Source organism: Mauremys mutica, chromosome 12, assembly GCF_020497125.1.
Source record: "Mauremys mutica isolate MM-2020 ecotype Southern chromosome 12, ASM2049712v1, whole genome shotgun sequence".
In the NCBI taxonomy this organism is placed as follows: domain Eukaryota; kingdom Metazoa; phylum Chordata; order Testudines; family Geoemydidae; genus Mauremys; species Mauremys mutica.
In genome coordinates, this window is record NC_059083.1 from 60,409,111 (window position 1) to 60,431,341 (window position 22,231).

Here is a 22,231-nt window from a genome sequence, read left to right on the forward strand (position 1 = left end):
GTAATTGTGTGTGGCTGGGCATGGTCCAGTTTATAAAACTGTTCTGATTCTTGCCTAGTTCATTTAATTGTCTGAGTGCCAATGACTTAGGCAGGGATGTTTAGGAGAAAATTACATACACAACCACACAAAATAGCTGTCAAGGGCGTGGATTGAATGTACTGCTATCATTTTTTGGCCATGCTTTCATTCCCAATCTATTCTCTATGTGTACCTGTGCATTGCTGTTTGCAAACTGTGCTTTCATGTACCTCAGCCCTTCTGGATGTATTACCTGCCTTAGTGCCAAGTCGCTATCACCTTTTTCACTTCTGTCACTGTCAGCCCCTCAGCCAGTTTTAATGATTGCATATGCTTTTGCGCGCCTGTCTGCAAAGGTTACAGTCATGCACCCTGGCAAGTGTCGTAGGAATAACTATATTTAGGATGGCAGGTCTCTGGCCTCATGTTTGGGGAACTGCTGTGTCACTGTTTAACAATCCCCTCATCTTTCCATAAATCCAGGAATATTTCATGGAGTATCTGTCTCCACCAAGACTTACACTGTTTGCAAACACTTTAGTGAATAAATCATTTGTTATCCAAATGCTGGTGCAAAACAGAGCTGAGAAGCAGACTGACTGGCTTTATTTTTTGATGTGTTAGCCTCAGCGCTGGTTGATTCAAAGCCAGCAACCTATTCTTTTCACAGAAACATCCAAAACACAAGGCCTGGTAGTAATGGGGGACTTTAACTATGCCAACTTCTGTTGGAAAAGTAATACAGCAAAATATAAAATTCCCAGTAAGTTTTGGAATGTGTTGGGGACAACTTTTTGTTTCAGAAAATGGAGGAAGTAACTGAAAGGGCAGCCATTTTACACTTGATTCTGACCAACAGGAGGAACTGGTTGCAAAAATGTGAAGATGGAAGGCAATTTGGGTGAAAGTAATCATGAAATGAGAGATTTCATGATTCTAACGAAAGGAAGGAGTGAGAGCAGACAATGCACATAAAAAAGCAAACTTTAAGTAACTCAGAGAGCTGGCAGGTAAGGTCCCATGGGAAGATAATCTACAGGACAAAGGAGTTCAAGAGAGTTGGCAGTTTCTCAAGGAAACAATATTAAAGACACAACTCTAAGCTATCCTGATGTAAAGAAAAGATGGGAAGAATAGCAAGAGGCCAATATGGCTCCATTAAGGGTTCTTTAGTGACCTGAAAATCAAAAAGCACAAACATGGACAAATTATTAAGGATAAATACAAAAGAATAGTGCAAAACAGATGGGGTCAAATGAGAAAGGCTAAGATACAAAGCAAGGGACATAAAAGGTAATAAGAAGAGGCTTTGTAAATACATTAGGAGCAAGAGAAAGATGAAAGTGCACATGCTCTACTGGAAGCTCTCCTTAGCTGGAAGGAGAGCTAGTAACTGATGATATCAAGAAGGCTGAGGTGTTTAATGCCTATTTTGCTTCTGTCTTCGCTAAAACAGTTAACGATGGCCAGATCTCAGCACAATTAATATTAGCAGCAAGGTGGAAGGAACACAAATAGGGAACAAGCTGGTTAAAGAATATTTAGATAAATTGGATGCAGTCAAGTCAGCAGGATGTGATGAAATTCACCCTAGGGTACTTAAGGAACTAGCTGAAGCAATCTCGGAACTGTTAGCAATTGTCCTTGTGAATTCATGAAGGATGGGTGAGGTCCCACAGAACAGGAGAAGGGCAAACCTAGTACCTATCTTTAAAAAGTGGGGAGGCCAGCCAGCCTAACTTTGATACCTGGAAAGATACTGGGACAATCAATTCGTAAGCTCCTGGAGGATAATTAAGTATCAGAGGGGTAGCTGTTTTAGTCTGGATCTGTAAAAGCAGCAAAGAATCCTGTGGCACCTTATAGACTAACGGATGTTTTGGAGCATGAGCTTTCGTGGGTGAATACCCACTTCATCGGATCCTTCGTTGGAGGATAATTGGTTTATAAAGAATAGCCAGCATGGATTTGTCAAGAATCAATCATGCCAAACTAACTTAATTTCCTTCTTTCACAGGCTTATTGGCCTAGTGGACCGGGGGCGGGGGGGAGCTGTAGAAATTATAGATCTTGATTTTAGTAAGGCTTTTGACACAGTCCCACATGACATTCTTATAAACAAATTAGGGAAATGTGGTCTGGATTAAATTACTATACAGTGGGTGCACAACTGTTGAAAGACCATTCTCAAAGAGTAATTTTCAATGGTTTGCTGTCCACCTAGGAGGGTTGAGGGGCCCTGCAGGGGTCAGTCTTGGGTCCGTTAGTCTTCAATATTTTCATTAATCAGTTGGATAATGAAGTGGGAGTATGCTCATCAAATTTGCAGGTGACAACAAGCTGGGAGGGATTGCAAGTATTTTGGAGGACAGGATTAAAATTCAAAACCACCTGGACAAATTAGACAATTGGTTTGGAATCAATAAGATGAAATTCAAAAAAGAGAAGTGCAAAGTATTACACTTAGGAAGGAAAACTCAAATTCACACCTACAAAGTTGGAAATAACTGGCTAGGCAGTAGTACTGCTGAAAAGGATCTGTGGATTATAGTGGATCACAAATGAAATATGATTCAACAACGTGATGCTGTTGCAAAAACGACTAATATTGTTCTAGGGGATATTAACAGGAGGATTGTATGTATGACACGGGAGGTAAATGTCCACTCTACTCAGCACTAGTGAGTCCTCAACTTGAGTGTTGTGTCCAGTTCTGAGCAGCACACTTCAGAAAAGATGTGGATACATTGGAGAACGTCCAGAGGAGAACAACAAAAGGGATAAAAGGTTTACAAAACCTGACCTCCGAGGAAAGGTTAAAACAACTGGGCATGTTTAGTCTTGAAAAAAGAACACTGAGGTGGGACCTGAAAACAGTCTTCAAATATGCAAAGAACAGTTATAAAGAGGATGGTGCTCATTTGTTCTCCATGTCCACTGAAGGTCTGACAAGTAGTAATGGGCTTAATCTGCAGCAAGGGAGATTTTGGTTAAATACTAGGAAATTTTTTCTAATGCTAAGGATAGTTATGCTCTGGCATAGGCTGCAAGGGAGGCTGTGGAGTCCCCATCATGGAGGTTGTGAGGACAGGTTAGACAAACACCTGTCAGGGATGGTCTAGGGCTACTTGGTCCTGCCTCAGTGCAGGGGGCTGGACTTGATGACCTCTTGAGGTCCCTGCTAACCCTACATTTCTATGAATCCTTCAAATGTACCTGCTGATTCATTACATCTCACTTAGCAGATTTCAAGGCTCGAGCCTCTGACAAAACATACCCTGGCCACTCTCATTCCTTCCGATATCTTCAGAGTTCCTTTTTCACCCACAATTTCCAGTTTCTGAACTTTCATCCTCCCCATTATTTACTGTCCAAGGGTCAGTTGGCTGCTCAAGGAGCTCGGTTAGAAGAGGAGGAGGACACTGAGTCATCTCACCAGTTTCCTGTGTTAATGACACAGCAGCTCCATTCCATGTGTGCATTTTTGACTCATTTTTGCTGACCCTTTAGTTACATGTTGTAGCTTAGCACGCTATGGGGCTGGAGACTGCTGCAGGCTCAGAATGCAGAAGCAGAGCTTATTGTTTGAGCTAACCTGCTGGCAGATTTCCCCCTTGCTGAACGGTTCAAATCAGCTTCCTCATGAGCAGCGGAGGTCAGGTCTGCATTTCTTCCTTACAGATCTGAAGTGGCAAATTTTGGCATTTTACAGTTTTAAGGAACTCAGCGTTCCCTGTCTGCCTGCTCACACTCTGACACTGTCAACCTTGGCTTGCAGATCGTTCCTGTGGAACACTGCAGGACCTAGATATGTTGCTGTAGCCATCAGCTGTTCTGGTCTGTGACTCCTCTCCCACCTTGAATTTTACCATCCCTATTCCTGTCAATCCCCAAACTTCTTCCACCACGAAATCCACTTAGATTAAGGAAGCCATGTATCTCTTGCTTGGAAGCCCTTCCTGGAGGGGATGACGTCTCTGCATACCATAGATTTCTAATTCACTAAAACTAATGGATTCCAGTTCGAGCCTCCACATTATCTCCTTAGCTTAATATTTTTTCTATGGCAGGTGACACACAGCACCAAGTGGAAGGAATTAGCCCCTCCCTGGCCTCTCCGATAAGACAGCCCATTGGCGCCAGTTGCGTGCTGGATTTTAAGATATGGACATTTATCTCCTGAGAATTGGGCTGAGGGTCATCAAAATCATTTCATACAATCCACCAAACAGCTCCTAGACAACTCGGACTCACTCCCTGCCCGAGCTGAATTTGAACTGGCAACCCAGAGGTGAAAGGCTTTGCTATGACACAAAGCGAAAACAGTCTGAATTACCTTTAGTTTAGATTAAGAAAGCCAGAAAGAACAAAAGTCAAGTCTCCCTGCCTGAGGGCAGAGCCATCCCTTGCTCGGGGGGGTCCGGGGATCCCAGGGGCCGATCGGGGCTGGGGGATCCTGGGGGACTGGTATTGATCCATGGGGGGATCCTGGTGGTGGTTCTCGGGTTCACCCCACAGCACTGGAGGCAGCGGCGATTGTCCCTGCACAGGCCCCGTGGTCTGTTGCCCCAGAGACAGTGGGGCTGCAGCAGTGGCGGGATCAAAGGCACGAGGCGGCATCGGGGAGAACCAGGAGGTGAGTGCGGGGCCGGAGGGGGGTGGTGAGTGCAGCCAGGCGGGGGCATCCCATGGGCTAGGACCTCCCAGCCCCATCTCATGGGGGTCAGTGCTGCCCTCCTGGGGTCCCCACCGCAGCCCGCTGGCAGCAGGGTTGTGGGAAGGCCCCGGCTCTGGGAGCCTGTGAGAGGCCCCTTTGTGGCTGGTTATTTCTGTGCGGGGCTGGCGGCTGGTCCAGCCTGCCGGGTCCTGGCTCATGAGCTCCCTGCGGAGGTGCGGAGCAGCTCGGACACTGGCCTCCAGCTAGCAGACCCATGCACAGCTTAGTCCTGGGGCAGGGCTGCCTCAAGGGGAGTTTCTTTAAATTATATAAACTTCATTATAATTATACATAAGAACTACAATATAATATAACTACATTATAATTATACAGCTGGGCGCTATCAATATTTAACCTGCAGCTGCCCTTGAAGGTCACTGCAACCAGATTTCACCTGTATAAAAAATGATAAGGGCGCCCATAGAGGCTGATTTATCCTGGGCCCTGCACCTCCCTAGGGATGGCCCTGACTGGGGGAACACACAGTGTTGATCTGTCTGAAAACTGAACTCAGAATGGCACTTTGTCGCTGCAGACAACAGAGTCCTTCGAGATTTAAAGGTTCTATTACATGGAAAATAAAGGCATCATGGTTGCATCTCTAAAGACATGGCACATTCCCAGTCCTGCTACCTGTCCCTGGTGCCATTTTGTCCTGTTTTATTTAACCTTGTTTGTTAGAAATAGCTCCCCACAGATCAGGCACAGGTGAAGGGCTCTCCTCTGACATTAGTTCAAACCAAAGGGGAATATATCAAACAGAAAAGGGATTTCCTGCTCTAGAGGGCATGCTGTGCTTTTTCTCCTATGATAGACACTGAAGACATGAGGCGCTATGATTTTGCCAACACCACCACCTCTCCTGACAGCACACACACTACAGATTTGCTAGATCCTGCCCTGCTTAGAAACCAGCCTTGCTGTTCCAGTTCCCTGCTTCCCAGCTATGCTGATCGCAGATTGTTTGCTGTGAGGTGCACACCCTGTTCCTCCTCCCCATCAGCCCTTAATATAGTGCCCTTAGCCGCTGACTCAGAGTCTCCCTTAGCAGCAGCATTGCACGAGGAGTGTTTTAGCTACGCTGGGACTTGCAGCAACCAGGATCTGTTGTCAAAAGCCCTAAATAGCAAATGAGACCAGAAGCCAAAGTGAAGCCCACTAAACCTTCCTTCCCTACTGCTTGTAGGAGTTCAGTTCCTGTTTTGGTCACAGCCACACTCACGCACCCACCCCCACACCACCCATGCCCACACCACATCCTTCCCCACACATGGTAAAGTAAGAAGGGCTCCTGTCCCAGGGAAATTCTTCCTGGAATCACATTTCTACTTTGGCTGCCACACATGGAGAGTTTTGTTTCCCCCAGCTGCATGTTGTCACTAAGTGATTAGATTAATAACAGGCCCCCCCGGTCACTGACTTTGTGATGAGAGCTGAAGGAGCTTGAGGGCTGCCGTCCAGTCCAGAACCAGAAAATAGCCTAGCCCAAAGCTTTCATCTTGCACCAGTCAAGTCAATGGGAGTTTTTCTACTGACTTGAAGGGAAGCCCTAAGATCTCAGCAGCCATTTTGGAGCCAGGGATTTGTTCCTCCCTTGCCCACCTGAAATTCAAGGAGATTTGAGTTAAGATTCTTGATTTTGTCCCATCTCTGGAAAATACGGGCTTGGGAGAGGTCTGGAGGAGGGGAAACAGGGTAAAGGGACAACTTTGCAGCCTGGGAAATGAATGATTTTTTCTGGTCTGCCCCGTACTGAGGGAAATGATCCTCCTATCCAGGGGTGAAAGTCACTTAAAGGACTGACTGGTACGCAGGGCAGCCGGGCTCCTGGGCACGGTGGGGGTGTGGATCTGCGCTCCCTGAAGGGGTGGGGCCTTGGGCAGAAGGGGTGGGGGCGGGGCGAGACTCCCCCAGCCAGCCATTCAGCAGTGCCCGGCCTGCGCTGCCCAGGGCTCCAGCGGTGATATAAAGGAGCAGCTGCCCCTTTGGCCCCCAACCTCTGTCAGCCACCTGCTGGTATGGTGCTTAAAGAGCAGCTAGTTTCTTACCGGTACGCCGTACCGGCCTGTACCGGCCACTTTCACCTCTGCTCCTATCCACAGCGGGATGGTCCAGAGCACCAGAGCTCTGCTCACAGGATGCTTAAATAGCACAGGGGTTGTCAATGAGGTTCGCATTTCCCCTCACACCAAGTCTCCCCATCACAGGTCCCTGGCCAGCTCCTTGAGGCGAGGCTAATGGCTCATGGCAAATATTAAAGGTGCTAGCAACTGCATGCCAGCCTGTCTCACATTATATTAATCTGCCAGCTCGTTGGGATATGTGTCTCCCCTACCCCCAGTGCTTCATCTGACCACATGGAAGCCCTTCTCCAAGTGCTCTGTGGGAATCAGGCTCTGTGGTGTTTTGGAGAGAAATGGAGAGGAGTGGCTCTCCATGGCATTCTCACCTTCTCCTCAGCCCCAAGAGGCTGCACAGATCCCTCCAGATCACTTGGTAAACTGAGTGCAAGCAAACAATATGTGCTTTAATATGTCTACATGTAAATGTGTACCTCTAGGAACAAAGAGTGCAGGCCATGCTTACAGGATGGGGGACGTTTTGGGGATTGTGGTGGATAGTCAGCTGAACATGAGCTCCCAGTGCGACACTGTGACGAAAAGAGCTGGGATGTATAAACATGGGAATCTCGTGTAGGAATAGAGACATTAATTTACATCTGTATTTGGCACTGGTGTGACCTGCTGCAGGAATCCCATATCCAGTTAGGGGCCCACAATTCAGGAAGGATGTTGATAAACTGGAGAAGGTTCAGAGAAAAGCTGAGAAAGATTAAAGGATTAGAAAACATGCCTTATAATGATAGGGTTAATCTAATTAAAGTTTAACAAAGAGAAGATTAAGGGGTGACAGTTACAGTCTAGAAGTATCTACAGGGGGAACAAATATTTGACAATGGGCCCATCAATCCAGCAGAGGAAGGTTTGGCACAATCGAACGGCTGGAAGCTGAAGCCGGACAAATTCAAACTGGAAATAAGATGTTCATTTTTAATGGTGACAGTAATTAACCACTGGGACAATTTACCAAGGTTCCTAGTGAGTCTCTTATCACTGACAAATTTTAAATTGAAACGATGTTTCTCTAAAAGTTCTGCTCTAGAAATTATTTTAAGGAAGTTTACTGGCCTGTGTGATGCAGGAGCTCAGACTAGATGATCACAGTGGTCCCTTCTGGCCTGAGAATCTATGAAACCTTTTGGAGAACCATATTCTACATCAGGCATTAACTTACACTCTGCATTTGCACCCCCTCAGAGAGGAGCTTTGCACAGGTGGATCCTGTGGGGCTGTTGGATGAAATGAGGAGGTGGTTCTCCATCACAACCACCACCACTGCAGATGGCAGTGATATCACTGGCTTTTTATTGGCAGCATCAGCAGAGAAGCCAAGGAGTGAAAAGCAAATGGAGATTCTCCCCCTGTTAAATTGTCCTTCTGGGGCAGGGAGGAAAGAGCTGTGCTGGATCTGGTCAGGTGAAGAACTAAAGAATGTGGGTCTTCAGGGCTGTTAATCAGGACATTCCATTGGAGACAGGCAAAACCAGGGATTTGAGTCCCTTTTCCCTGAGGAATGTTAGATGCTGTGAAGAGGGTACTCGCTTATGCCCTGAAGTGTAGAAAACTCCCCTGACTGCTACATCTTCCATCTTGACAGCGGTATCCAAGCAAATAGATTGTAGCTGCACATTATTGTGATATGGTTTATGTCACAAGTGAAACATGGGTACAGAAGAAGGCTGAAGAGCAGTAGATTGATGTTTGCAATTCCCATCATCTTCATCAGCTGCTCCATATTAAGTGGTAGGACAAGATCAGCCACATGGATATTCATAGCCAAAGCACCCTCCACACAGTGTGCCCTCCACAAAAAATGGCACCCTCCACATGGTGACCTCACACATACGGTGGTCACGGGTGAGGTCTCACCATACATGCAAGTGTAGAATTGCATGTCTTACTAAAAATGTCATGGCTCATCAGTCTTAAAGCAGACATCCAGCCTGGTTTCCTGTATACGAGTGTGGATAGGCCAAGATAGGAGAAACAATTCTGAGTAGAGCAGGTTGAAAATTTTACATAAGAACAAAAGAATGGCCATACTGGGTCAGACCAATGGTCCAGGTAACCCAGTATCCTATCTTCCTGCAGTGGCCAGTGCCAGAGGCTTCAGAGGGAATGAACAAAACAGGGCAATTATCAAGTGATCCATCCTCTGTTATCCACTCCCAGCTTCTGGCAGTCTCCACTGTAACATTTTTTCAACAGAAAATTACTTTCAACACAATGAATTTTTCAGGAAAAATGTCCAATTTGATCAAAACCCAAAAATGTTGTTGTTTCATTTAACTGAAAAATGAAACATTTCTGGATTGTGGGAGGTTGTGTTTTTTTTTAAAAAGCCCCACCCCAAAAAATAAAATACAATGAATGAAAACAACAAACAGTGAAAAATGTTCTGCTGAAAATCTTTTTCAGGCAAAAAAAAAATCCTACTTAGTGCTAGCTCTGAGCAGAGCATAGGGCTCCAGTCACATCACACACTGAGGTGAGTGAAAATGTCATGTTCTTTGAAAACATGTACAAGAATTAAAAACAGGAAACATGACTGCTCACCTACAGGCCAATCAAAAGAGGGGCAATCCAAATGAATTGATAGGAATTGATCCAAAGAGGAAGATATTAAGTACAGAATTTCTGGTAAAGGAATGAGCAAGGGTGGGGAACCTACAGACCCCCCTGTCTCATCCCTGAGCCTGCTCCCAAGCTCCTTGGCCCCAGCACGGAGCCCCCTCCTGTACCCCAAACCCCTCATCCCAAGCCCCACCCGCACTCCCAGCCGGAGCCCTCACCCCCTCCAGCACCCCAATCCCCTGTCCCAGTCTAGAACCCTCTCCTGAACCCCTCATTTCTGGCCCCACCCAGAGCCTAGGCGAAGCTCCAAGCATCTGTGCCCCCCATGGGGCTGTGTGTGGTCCACGACTGATTTTTTTCTGTGGATCAATGGCCCCTGATAGAAAAAAGGTGCCCCACAACCTGCTTTAAAGCTTTTCACTCTAATCTCCAATCTTCCCAGCCCTGGTGAATTCAGTCACAGTTGATAACACACAATCATCTCCAGTTAACAAGCCACAAATGAAAGGAGATTAAGTAGCTCAAAGAGGGAGAGTACAGGTCTTGGCAATAACTTCCTTAAAGTGGGAGCTCTCGACAGAGAAGCAGAAAGGACCTTGTGTGGTTCTTGGGTCTGCTCTCCAGATACGCTTACATAAATCAAGAACTATATTTTTCAAGTGGCCTCATTGCAAACTCCACCTAGGATCCTTTTCACTGGGAATAAAGACTCTGCTCATGGTACTTACGTGATGATTATGGAGTGGAGTCAGATCCAACTTGCTCTCCAACTGGTTCTGAAAGAGATAAAATATGCAAAAAACTTGTTCTTTTAAAGTAAGTCAGCTCAAGAGACACCCAGAAAGCAGCTTACCTGTGTTGGAAGGGCCATTTTACAGTCTCTTTTCAGAGTCTGAGTCACCAGCACTTTTGAGACACTGCCTGAGTTTCCATCCTGATGTATAAGACAGAGAAAGCTCAAGTTCATTGCTTAAAAATAGAGAGATTCCTGCATGTGCTTGATCCGTCAGGCAAAGTGCATCCACAATGCTGCCCCTTGTGCCAGTTACATCCCCTAAAGATTGGTGCCTGCTGTGTTTAACAATACACAATTATACCTAGCTCTTATATATTGTTTTTAATCAGTAGATCTCAAAGCACTTTACAAAGGCAGTCAATATTATTATCCTCATTTACTGAGTTACAGTGCAGTGAAATGACTCGCCCAAGATCACCCAACAGGCCAGTGGCAAAGACAGGAATAGCTCCCAGATCTAGTTTTAAATGATTTGATCTACCTCTCTTCGGGTCAAATCCTTCTCCAATTGGAATCAGAGGGCGTTCTGTTGTATCAGCTGAAAGGGCTCTAATGTCAGTGACAGTGGAACATACAATGCAGGGCCCAAAGTCGCTTCCAGTCGAGGCAAGAGTAAAGGCTCGCACATAACCTGGGGAAATCTCCATACTTTTTTATTTACATTCATATCAGTCTTGTGAAAAATCCTCTTCTGACACATTTCCCCTCAATGACCATGGCTGAAGGAGCTCACTCCAATATGTCACTGGACGACCCATTCAACATTTTTCAGATACATTTTTGTCAAATTATAGCTATAAAAAAACTATTTTTTTTTGCAAAAATTAGTTTGTTTTTTTAAAGATATTTTGCAAAATGTTTTGTAATTTATTTTAACTTTTTCCTATACTGGTTTTTCTTTTTATTCCCCCTCTTTCCTAGTTTCCCAGTCATTTGCAAGCACGAGGGGGAGAGAGAATTAATGATGGGAGAAGTTAAAAAAGAAAAGACAACAGTGGAAAGTAAAAAAAGGAGAAATGAAAAAAATATTTTTAAAAATTCACTCAAAAAAAATCAGGGAGTCAATGACAAAAGGTTCTTTTCAAGCCCCGTGCAACAAAATCAACTTTGAAATCTTTTTTTTTTCTTTTTTTTTTTTCCAACCAGCTTCACTCACTGGCTGTCAATGGCATCTCCTCACCACTAGTAATATGGGACAAACTAACATGCATAGCAGGACGTACTAATTCTTTGGTGATGTCTCTCTCACAGAGGTGTAGTGTGCTTCACATACAGCTGGTCGGTCTGTGAGGATGTGCTGAGTGGGCGTTCAGCTTCACATCACACACCTCTGTAACATCCTGTGATGTTTACAAATTCTCTCCCTCCCCAAAAAAACAAAAAACCGGGGGTAGTGTGTGGGAAGGTTGAAGGGTCTCAAAAATTAAAGCGTCGCACTAGCTGTATTTAAAAGGAGCTAATGATGTTAAAGAACCAGTATTTCTGAAACTGAATGACAGCAGCTTACAAGGCTGTTTGGATTTTTGTGTGTTGATTTTTTTTCCTTAGTGATCCAGGTCATTTGCTTTTCTGGCTTTTCCTATTTTATGGAGGATGAGGGTGTGAGCAGAGGGAATGTGGATCACACTTTATTAATAGTGCCCAAAGGGCTAATAAAAGACGGATAGAGATTTGGATCAATTGTTACAGAATCCAACAGGTTGCTTATGTTATAACCCTCTTTATCACCTACGAGTCTATGTTTGTGGCATGCTTCTAAACATCGATTAATCTTTTCAACTATTGGTAAACGTACCCATAATATAAAGTGGGAAGAGGATTGGAATGAAGTGTGAAAGGGAGCACCGACCTGTTTGGAACGGCAAAGGTGTGTTATATATCAGCCTCCACTCCCAATCCATGTATCTGAATTACAGAGTGAGGGGAGGAGGGACTTGAACCCAACTCTCCCACATCAGCACCCTCACCACTGAGCTATAGAATCTCTCTTGTCCACCCTCACCCCCCAATGAATATTTATTTACACAAAGTGGCACAGCTTCACCAGGCGAGACAGAGAGACCTGGCCAATTGGTTCGGGCCCTCACCTGCGAAGTGGGAGACGTTAATTCAAAACTCTGCCCCACATGAGGCCAAACAGGGCTTTGAAGCTGGGATTCCCACGTCCCTGGTGAGTGCCTTAAGCACTGGGCTAGGGAGTACGGGGGAGGGGTCCTTCACTCTCACTCCAGGAAAGGGTTCATTTTCCTCCAGGGCAGATTGGCAGAGGCCCTGGAGGTTTTTCGCCTTCCTCTGCAGCATGGGGCACGGGTCACTTTCTGGAGGATTCTCTGCAGCTTGAGGTCTTCAAACCGCAATTTGGGGACTTCAATAACTCAGACATAGGCTAGGGGTTTGTTATGGAAGTGGATGGGTGAGATTCTGTGGCCTGCATTGTGCAGGAGGTCAGACTAGATGATCATAATGGTCCCTTCTGACCTTAAAGTCTATGAGTCTATAAGTCTATGAGACTCCTGAGCAGAGATAGACACCTGCCTCTTGCCTGTCAGCCAGGTGCCTAAGCCTCAGATCAACAGTAGTTAGGTGCCTACCTTCCTTCCACCATCTGGGACTGCGCTCCACCCTTTTCCTCTATATTTCACTCCTGGCCAGCCCAGGCAGCTCCCCGCTCAGCATGCTGACTTCTGAGAATCCCTGGCGTAGGCACCGCTCTCTCCCCACGCCTTGGGTGCCTCACTCGGGGCTGAGGATTCCACTAGGTAGCAGGGCTCCTAGGAGCTAGGCATTGTGATGCCTGAGTCCCTTTGTGGATCTCGCCCTACAGGGCAGGCACTCTCTTGCTATATGCCTGCAGTGGGGCCTCGGGGACCACTGGAATCCAAGTAGTAAAGCAGTTACACAAGGGCTGTCTGAAGTGGGACTATCACCTCTTTTCACCGTGACGTGATGTCTCTGCATACACCGTCCAAAGTTACACAGCGGATAAAGTTCATGAGAGTTTTTCAGTTCTCATTACTATGGCTACGTTTTAGTCACAGGTATTTTTTGTAAAAGTCATGGACAGGTCACGGTCAGTAAACAAAAATTAACAGCCCGTGACCTGTCCATGACTTGTACTAGATACTCCTAAATCATGGGTGCTCTGGGGCAGAGGGTGGCCCAGGGGTGCCATGGGTGCTTGGGGGGGATGGTGGTGTGCAGCCCGGGACCCCCACTGCTGTGTGGGTGTGGGTGGCACATGGCCCAGGACTTCTGTTGCTGGGGAGGGGGTGTGGCAGCCCGAAATGACTGCTGCTGCGGGGGGGGGGGGGGGAGCAAGGGAGCACAGTGGCCCGAGACTGCCCTAGCAGCGGCCAGTGCAGCTAGCTGCAGCAGAAGTCACGGAGGTCCCAGAAAGTCCCAGAATCCATAACTTCTGTGACCTCTGTGACAGACTCGCAGCCTTGATTATGAGGATATGCCAGTCAAAGGCAGAGGTTCCAGCGGATTCTTTTAATGCTGCAGCCACCTGTAGATTGTTTACAACAGGAATGGATGTCACAAGCTATGACTCCTGACCAGGTCCACGATTACAATCGGGCTAGTCTAGTAGTAGCCAAAAAAATCCATTCCCCTCTGAGGACTGTTTGATGGTCTATGTGAAAAAGATTGGTAGCATTAGTCCACCCTCATCAGGGAGAGTCCTACTATGCCAAGTGCTAGTCTGGGCTCGTTCCAGACCTGGGCAAATATTGAAAAAGTGTTCCATGATAGTGTGAATGTCGAAATGATTTTGTTCCATCCGTGCTCCCACCCTGTGCTTTTCACATAGATTTCCAGTCAGCGTATTTACCGAGAGGCCCAGTGAATATCTGAGAATATTTGGGGAAAGCAAATGCTGAATTTCTAATCACGAGTATTCACACAGGAAACCTAATTCGAGAGTTATGTTCTTCCAGAACCAAGCATGGCCCCAATCCTTCCATGGGGTCCATCAATACGGGGGGTTTGCCATTGCAGGGTCAGGCCCCTCCTGAGCAGTAGGGCCCATCAGAACAGCTCCAGCTTCACCTGTTGAATGCTCACCGCTGCAAAGGGGTGATGGAGAGATCTGGGTGAACAATGGACTTTTGGGGTCTTTCTGAAAAATGTAAAACAATTTTCATGTTGAGCCTTTTGGTAATGTTATTTTTTAAACAAAATTAAAGGAAATTTCAAAACTAAGGCATTTCAAACAAAATAAAACTAAAGCTTTCATCACAACAGTGTCAAAATGCAACCTTTCATTTTGGGGGTTTTGTTTTGTTTTTCAAGCAAACCAATTCAGTGAAACCGACATGAATTCACAAAATGTTTCAGTGTTGCCAAATCTGCATTTTTTAAAATAATTTGTTTTTGTTCCACCCAGCTCTAGTTACAGATCAGAATTATTCCCAGGAATTTCTCAGTATCTTAATTTCAAACAAATAATTTGAGAAAATGACAAATTGAGCACACAGTAAAAAGGTGAAGTTATGTCATGGGTTTATGAATTATTTGTACCAATTATGCATTAAGATCTAGTTAATTCTAATCCTGTAAACACAAACATTTAAGATGGCTGGAAGTGCTGGGTCATTCTTCTACTAATGGGCCTTACAGTTTAGAGCTGATTAAATATCTGCAAACAATTCCAGTACATTATTCCATGAAAAGCAGCAAAGCTCAGCTCCATAAAACTTAATCCTGCAGATTAGCCCTGTCAAATTAACACCATGGCTGGGGCACCATCTCCTGCACTCTCTCTAATAGGCAGAATTTACTTGAATGTTGCCCATTGTATCTTAAAACCACAAACCACCTTGTCTGCAAGGAAGCAGAAAGAAAGTACAGAGGACATTTTGACCTTGTCACTTACGAGAACAACTTACCTAGCAAGAGGAAGTGATCGGAAACATTACATTGAACAAACAAGTGGGCAACAGGAACCACCCACCACCGAGCCAATTCCCATTAACCTGGATGGCAGAAAATCCTGACAACATCCTTTTATTCTTGTTGCTCCGCCACCCAGATGACATGACAAACAGCTCCTGTACTATCTTGGTTTCCCCAGGTTCACTTATCCAAATCCTTACCTGGCAGATCCCTGCTTAGCTATAAGAGCTGATGAGATGCCCACAGGTGCTATGACTGAGCTTACAGAATAGAAAGCAAACCCTTCCAATGCCAAGGCTTCACCACATTGTTCTTGTTAAAAACTGCAACCCCTCCCTTCCATAGTCTGCACCCCATGTGTTAAAAGGGCAAGTGGAGCCTTGGCTTTTTTACAGCTGAAGGCCTACATGGTTTTGAACAGGATACTGGGCACAGCAGAAGGAGTATTACATCTATTTCTAAATGGTGATGGGCTGTGAGCTGGAGAGGGAAAGGAAGCTGTAGGCAAGGTACAGGTACTAGTAGGAACTTCATTCACCAAGACCTTCTGCCTCAGGGCCAAAGAGTTGGGGTTTTTTTTTAATTATTATTGAGCCAAGTTTTCCTGGAACTTTGTGGCTTATGGGCTTGTTTACGCAGGGAAAGTTACTGGCAGAGCTGTATAATTATACCAGTATAGCACTGCTCGTAATTTTCCCTGCGTACACGAGCCCTCAAAGTTCCTGTTTTTCAGCCTACTTGAATGATGGGTGTAATGGTACCCACCTGCGTGTTAAAGTAATTTCTTCTTGCTAGCCAACTGGCAGGGCTACAATATGCTTTTATAGGTATAATTAGGTTGCTGTGTCCTTGTAGGAAGGATGGTGTGTGTTTTAAAGGTGCTGCAGGCTCGAGTCAGACAAATCCTGGTTTACAAATGCCATTCAGGTGAACAGGCTGAAAGAAAAGGAATGGATAACTCAGCCATGGCACAAATTTGAGGAAGTTTATGGGCTTCAGTCCCACTAAGCAGCAGAAACTGAGAAGTTGAGATTTTTAAAGAAGTGCAGGGACTTCAGGCCAAGTCTGCAACAGAAAGTTTTGTGGGTTAGGAGTGTGATTATATGTATCTTTTTGATACATTACGGTAAGGGCAGAAGTTTCTAGTGTAGATGCAGTTATAGCACTATAAACATTCTTTTTATCCTGGCATAGGAACTGGCATAAACTATACTGGCAAAAAGCACTCTCTTGCTGGTATAAGCTGCACTTACAATGGAAGGGTTTGCTGGTGTAGCTATACAGGAATTTTCTAGTGTAGACCTCACCTTAGTCCTTTTAATGGCAAATGTTCCTAAACCCCCAAGGAATGTAACTGTGCTTAGAGGATCAGAATTAGTCCAGGTTGACAAATGGCAAGTATTTTCCATGGAAAGTTATAAATGAAACAAGAATTTTTTGTTGTTTTTTTTTAAAAAAAGTCAAACAAAAGTGTTCCATTTTGGTTTGGATTTAATTTTTTGTTTTGTTTCTTTTTTCCTTTCGCTCCCTTAAAAAGGAAAACGGGGAGAAAGATGAGGAAAATGTTTTTAAAATAAACTGAAAAAAATTCAATTCATTTTTGAAAAATTAAAGAAAAAAGTGGAAGTATTTGTTTCCTTCAAAAGCCATTTTAAATAAAAATTGATAAAATTTTCAACCAGCTCTGATCAGAATTAAAATAGTGCTCGGCGGCCAATTCCTAAAAGATTGTGTAAGCAGAGTCAGGATGAGCTCTGCCCTGACATCTGGTGGTGAATTATGGTGAGTGTGGAAAAGAGTTTCAGGCACTGATCATGTTTGTATAGGCACACCCACCGCGCCTAGCATAGCCCACGGCAGCCTAAAATGGTTACTTTGACAGCTGTGGGATCCCCAATTTCTTTGTTATTGGGGCAGGAGGAATAAAGTGTTGTCACCCTGATTATGTGAATGAGGAACTATGAAACTGCCTTATGACAGAGAATCTCACCATCAAGTAAATAGCATTCGCTAGACAAGGGACATGGGTGCCAAAACCCAGTGAATTGAGAGAGGTTGGGGACTGGTGTGTGTATCTGATGGTATGGGCCCCGCTTTGAGGACCTGGAACACCAATTGCACATCCTCCTCTCTTCACTGAGAGCTAATTTTGAATCCTTTAGGAGTCTATCTAGAGGCTGCTGATCTGAATTCACATTGGGCCAATGGTGCACCAGCACCGGGGCTCCCCTACTACAAGCTGAAATCACTAAGAGCTGAAATCACTAAAAGAGCTAAGCTTACTGAGCTGAGATCACTGAGTGCTGTTAACTAGTGGGGGAGCCTGAAGATCTATCGCTAAGCAGCGGGCAGAGCGGAGCAGTTTGCAGCATGTTGGAGCAGCCCATGGAACAGTGGGCGGAGTGGAGCGGTTTGCGGGGATGGCTGGAGCGGCTCATGGGTCGGCTGGAGGAGCGGCATAGCTGGTGTAATGGAGCTGGTCGTAGTGAAGGCTGCAGCAGAACTCCACGGAGAGGCGAAGCAGTTGACAACGGCCCACGTAAGGTGCCCCTTAACACCCTGTGGGTGCCCCCCCCCGTTTCCACCCAGGCTGGGGGGGGGGTAAAACTCTGCAGATAAACTTTTGAACTCTGGGGTGGCACTGACCAGAGACAGAGACTTTTGGGTTGTTGGACTGTGGGGTGATTGGACTTAAGACCCTAAGGGGAAAAGGACACTGCCAAACGTACTTGGAGGTGGGTTTTTTTGCTTATGGTTTATGTTATAATCCTGTTTGTGGTGTCTCTCCAACGTGATGCCGCATTGTTTCCCTCCTTTATTAAAAGGATTTTGCTACACTCGGACTCTGTGCTTGCGAGTGGGGAAGTATTGCCTCCTAGAGGCGCCCGGGGGGTGGTATGTAATTGTCCCAGGTCACTGGGTGGGGGCTCGAGCCGGTTTTGCAGTGTGTTATTGAAACGGAACCCCTGGATACTGAACCCGGCCCTTGTTGCTGCCAATAGGCAGCAGGTTTAAAACAAATAAAAGGAAGTTCTTCTTCACGCAGCGCACAGTCAACTTGTGGAACTCCTTACCTGAGGAGGTTGTGAAGGCTAGGACTATAACAATGTTTAAAAGGGGACTGGATAAATTCATGGTGGCTAAGTCCATAAATGGCTATTAGCCAGGATGGGTAAGAATGGTGTCCCTAGCCTCTGTTCGTCAGAGGATGGAGATGGATGGCAGGAGAGAGATCACTTGATCATTGCCTGTTAGGTTCACTCCCTCAGGGGCACCTGGCATTGGCCACTGTCGGTAGACAGATACTGGGCTAGATGGACCTTTGGTCTGACCCAGTACGGCCTTTCTTATGTTCTTAACTCAGAGGGGCAGAAGGGTTACAATTGTTTATATATAAAGCTGTCACCTTCTCTTTGTTCAAGCTGTTCACAAAGAGATTGCATTTTTTTCCAAGCTTATTCACTGGAATTTAGCTGAAATGTCTGAAGGAACTGAAAAACATCTTGTTTTCTTGAATCTCCCCAGAAAGGGAACACAAAGGGGTGTGGGTACACTTGAAACAATTAGTCATAATTATTTTTTAAAGTCTCATTTAATATTGGGGGGAGGCTATTTCCTTTTTTGTGGTTTTGGGTGGTGGGGGGAGTATTGGCTAGAAAGGCACAGGCCAGAATGCAACATTTGCTAGGTGAAAAGAAAAGATATCCTGGGTACATAGGAGTTGTCCTAAACTTATCACAAGGTTACTAGAGCCTCTTACTCTATGCCAGTAGTTTTTTCTGCAAGGGGTAACACATCCTCTTTCTTGGATGTATCACAATGCAACCTGGTGTAACTTTATTTGTGGTCACAGGAGCAGCAAGACTTACAGCCCTGGAAAAAAATATCCCTTATTTATCTTGAAAACAAGAACAGTGCAAGAGTGGCTGCAGCGTATTTACAGAAGAAACACATAGACTGTGCTCTCTTGTGGAGACTTTACTTTTGTTCTTTCTCTTCTACCTGATGGGAAGCTATTTTAGACTTACTGTATACAGTCAACTCTTTTTATGGAAAAGCATACGTAACTCAAATTAACACAGTGTGGATCTTCACTTCCCCTTAGTGGCTGGACTATATAAGTTTATGAGCCTGTCACTGTCCTCGAGTAATATGTCCAATAACCTGCAGAGGTTAATTATTTCTAGATCAAGGAGTCATGGGTTCAACCCATGCAAACCATCCAGCTACAGCCATCACTGCATTTGAAAGGATACAGCTCCAATGCCTCACATCATTCCCCTTTCAGGATCAGGAATTGCTTGGCACGCACCATGTTTTATTGAGTACACAAACTCTGCACTCACATTGCTCTTGAAATAAATCAATGTTTAATATTTTACAGTTCTCTTAAAAGTTCTTTGAACAATATTTTACAAATGATCACAGACACACCAACTTGCTGATGTCCAACATATATACAGTTCAACCTGAAACGAATTTCTATCATTTAAAAAAAAGCATTGCAGGCCCAAAATCCTTAATGGGGTTATACATTCCTAGAGTCTTGTGCTTGTTTTAATTTATCACAGGGAAATTCTTCTCTCCAATATTTTTGTGTGGCCAGTGAAAGCATCAATGTTTACAATGTTAACGGGGCGAGATCTACTTAGCCATGTATGTCAAGATCACAGATTACACTGTTGTGACAGGATAAGGTGCAGCGATCCCCTTCTGGACTGGCAAAAGGGCGTTTTAGCCGGTGACTGAGCCCACCCTGGTGTTCGGAACCGCCTGCACCCATGTGAGGCAGCAGAAGCGTGCGTGCTTTGGCGTGCTAGTAACAGGGCAGTAAACCAACCAACACTAATAAATAGCTTTGCCGTGAAGAGTAGCAAACAAGGCTGTTCTACTTCCCGTTGCTTCTGCGGTCAGATTGCACCCACAGCCATTGCACCTTCCTGGCACCTTGAACTTAGAGCCTTTTAACAAGAAAGAAGGGAGTTAACTGTCTCCTGCTGGAGAGAGGGGTTCTCCCGGGGGCTCAGCATCCTATAATCGCTGTGTCACTAGTGTTTTTGGCTCCAGGGCCTTCTTCAGCAAAGCTGTCTCTCTGGTATATTTAAACTTGACCCCACTCAATACCGTGGCCTCCCCAGTACTCGGCTCCCTCCCCGCCCCCCGTCCTGAACTGTGAGTGCAATTCCATCAGCACTATACATTCACCTCTCCAGGGTGTTTCTAACCCAGCATTCAGTGCAGGTAAGCTGGCCACGGGAGCATTAATTGAACAAGGGAGCTTGTGTCCCCCCCAGAATTTGTGCTTTCAGAGACTTAGCAGGACACAGAGGTTGATCACTCTGGTGACCTAGCTTTACAGTAAATGTAACACGGTGCATAGACCAATGTATGCCCGGAAATTGCCTATTGCACTAGATCACTGACACCCAAGCCATGGTTTGCAAGCCACATTCAACTCCTCCTCGCCTTAAACGCAGCTCTCATCTTTGTGCCTGTAGGACAAATAAGCCCCGAAATAATTCAGAGTAAACTTGTCCCCTGATTCCAAAGAATTTTTAACATTAACAGAGATCTTCAAATTTGCTTTGGGTGAAGCATCATCAGGATATTGTCTGGAGGTTAGTTTGAAACTCTCCAGCTGTTTAAGGAGACTCGTTATCTTTGTGTGTCCCCAAAACCGCCTATCACAGTCTCTCCAGTATCTACACTGGCTGCAAATACAGCTGATCAGGAAAGTGGCACTCCTCTCCTTGCCCTACCCTGCTAATGGCAGCGCCACCTAGAGATGAAAAGGAACTCACTTCCTTCCCAGAGGCCATGAACTGTGACAGCTACCAGAGCTTTGAACTGACCCCTCCATTTCTCAAGGGCATGCTAAACGCAGGCTGGGGGTAGCTCATCCATTGTACTAACGCTTCACGTTGCAAGATGGTTGGGTGCAGGAAGTCTAGTTCCCTGACCCAAGGGAGTGCAATACATTTCCTTTGGCAATTATCAGGATTGGCTGGAGGCATGTCTGGTCTGAGGCGGCATGGGGCCTGGGAGGTGACCCTGGCCTTGCTGGTTCTTCTACGGCAGTGCTCCGCTGAAGGTGGCGATGGGCAAGCACAGAAGAGAGCAGAGCTCAGGCTGGTCTTGGGGGAGGTGATCCAAAGGGGATGTCCTCAGTGTGCAGGGTTCACAATCCCTGGGTTTGTAGCATGCGGAGACCTCGCACCTGCAGATCAAATGAGCAATGGGAATCACAGGGCTGGGACAGGCTGGGAGTGCCATAAGAACGTATGCCATGGAATTCAAGTTACAGGGACCATATGCGCCCTCAGAGAGGGGCCTGATTGGCAGAAGTGCTGAGCACCTGCCCAACCAACCCCTTTAAGGTTGTTCAGACTGGGGACCCAGAAGCAGAGGCATCCGAAATCCACAGGCACTTCTGAAAATGTACACCCTAAAAAAACCACACTACAAAACTTTTGCATTTCCTGAATTGAAGTGCGGAACACTTTTTCTTTTGCAGTCTCTGTATCACAGTTTTAAATGATCCCCTTTGGATCTTGCAGCAATAAAGGAATTAAGAGAAGAGCTGGGGCATAAGTAGTTGAGGAAGAGCTTTGGGTAGCTCAAAAACTTGTCTCTCTCAGCAACAGAAATTGGTGCCGTAAAAGATCTTACCTCAATCACCTTGTCTCTCTAATATCCTGGGACTGACAGGCTACAACACTGCTTACAGTCCATTTAAATGTTCATAGATTCCATTCAATCATCTAGGCTGACCTCCTGCCCAACATAGGCCAGAGAATTTCACCCAGTTACCCTGGTATTGAGCCCAAGTGAAAATGCACTGCTCTGTGTCATGTCATCCGATCTCATCCCTGGCAATACAGCTTGGTTCTCTCTGAGGAGGAGAAATATCCCACTGGAAATGATACCCTAGGCTATACTCATGGACAGACAGTCATTTGTCTTTTCCTCTTCCTCTCCACAACCTCCCCACTGAAGGGCATGTGGACTATCTGGGATGAGTGTACCAATACCAGGGCAGAATCCCTGCAAGGTTTGGAAGCTGTCTGCTCCCTTTATATGCTCAGCACAGTCACTAGTCACAGTATT

At 45.6% G+C, this 22,231-nt stretch overlaps 2 protein-coding genes across 3 annotated transcripts in view; both read right to left on the reverse strand.

Annotated features, from left to right (window-relative positions):
* The window catches only part of PIK3R6 (phosphoinositide-3-kinase regulatory subunit 6), an 85,985-nt gene extending 72,860 nt beyond the window's left edge, over positions 1 to 13,125 (reverse strand). Inside the window, exons 1-3 of the mRNA XM_044983850.1 lie at positions 12,820 to 13,125; positions 10,286 to 10,366; positions 10,161 to 10,208 (exon numbers count right to left, since the gene is read on the reverse strand). The gene's annotated coding sequence lies outside the window, so the exon portion shown is untranslated. The remainder of the gene's footprint in view (positions 1 to 10,160; positions 10,209 to 10,285; positions 10,367 to 12,819) is intronic.
* Positions 13,126 to 19,483: 6,358 nt separating this feature from the next.
* The window catches only part of PIK3R5 (phosphoinositide-3-kinase regulatory subunit 5), a 106,529-nt gene continuing 103,781 nt past the window's right edge, over positions 19,484 to 22,231 (reverse strand). For both annotated transcript variants that reach the window (XM_044984508.1, XM_044984507.1), the window contains exon 19: positions 19,484 to 21,341. In XM_044984508.1, the coding sequence (XP_044840443.1) occupies positions 21,194 to 21,341 (148 nt within the window). In that variant the 3' untranslated portion in view covers positions 19,484 to 21,193. The remainder of the gene's footprint in view (positions 21,342 to 22,231) is intronic.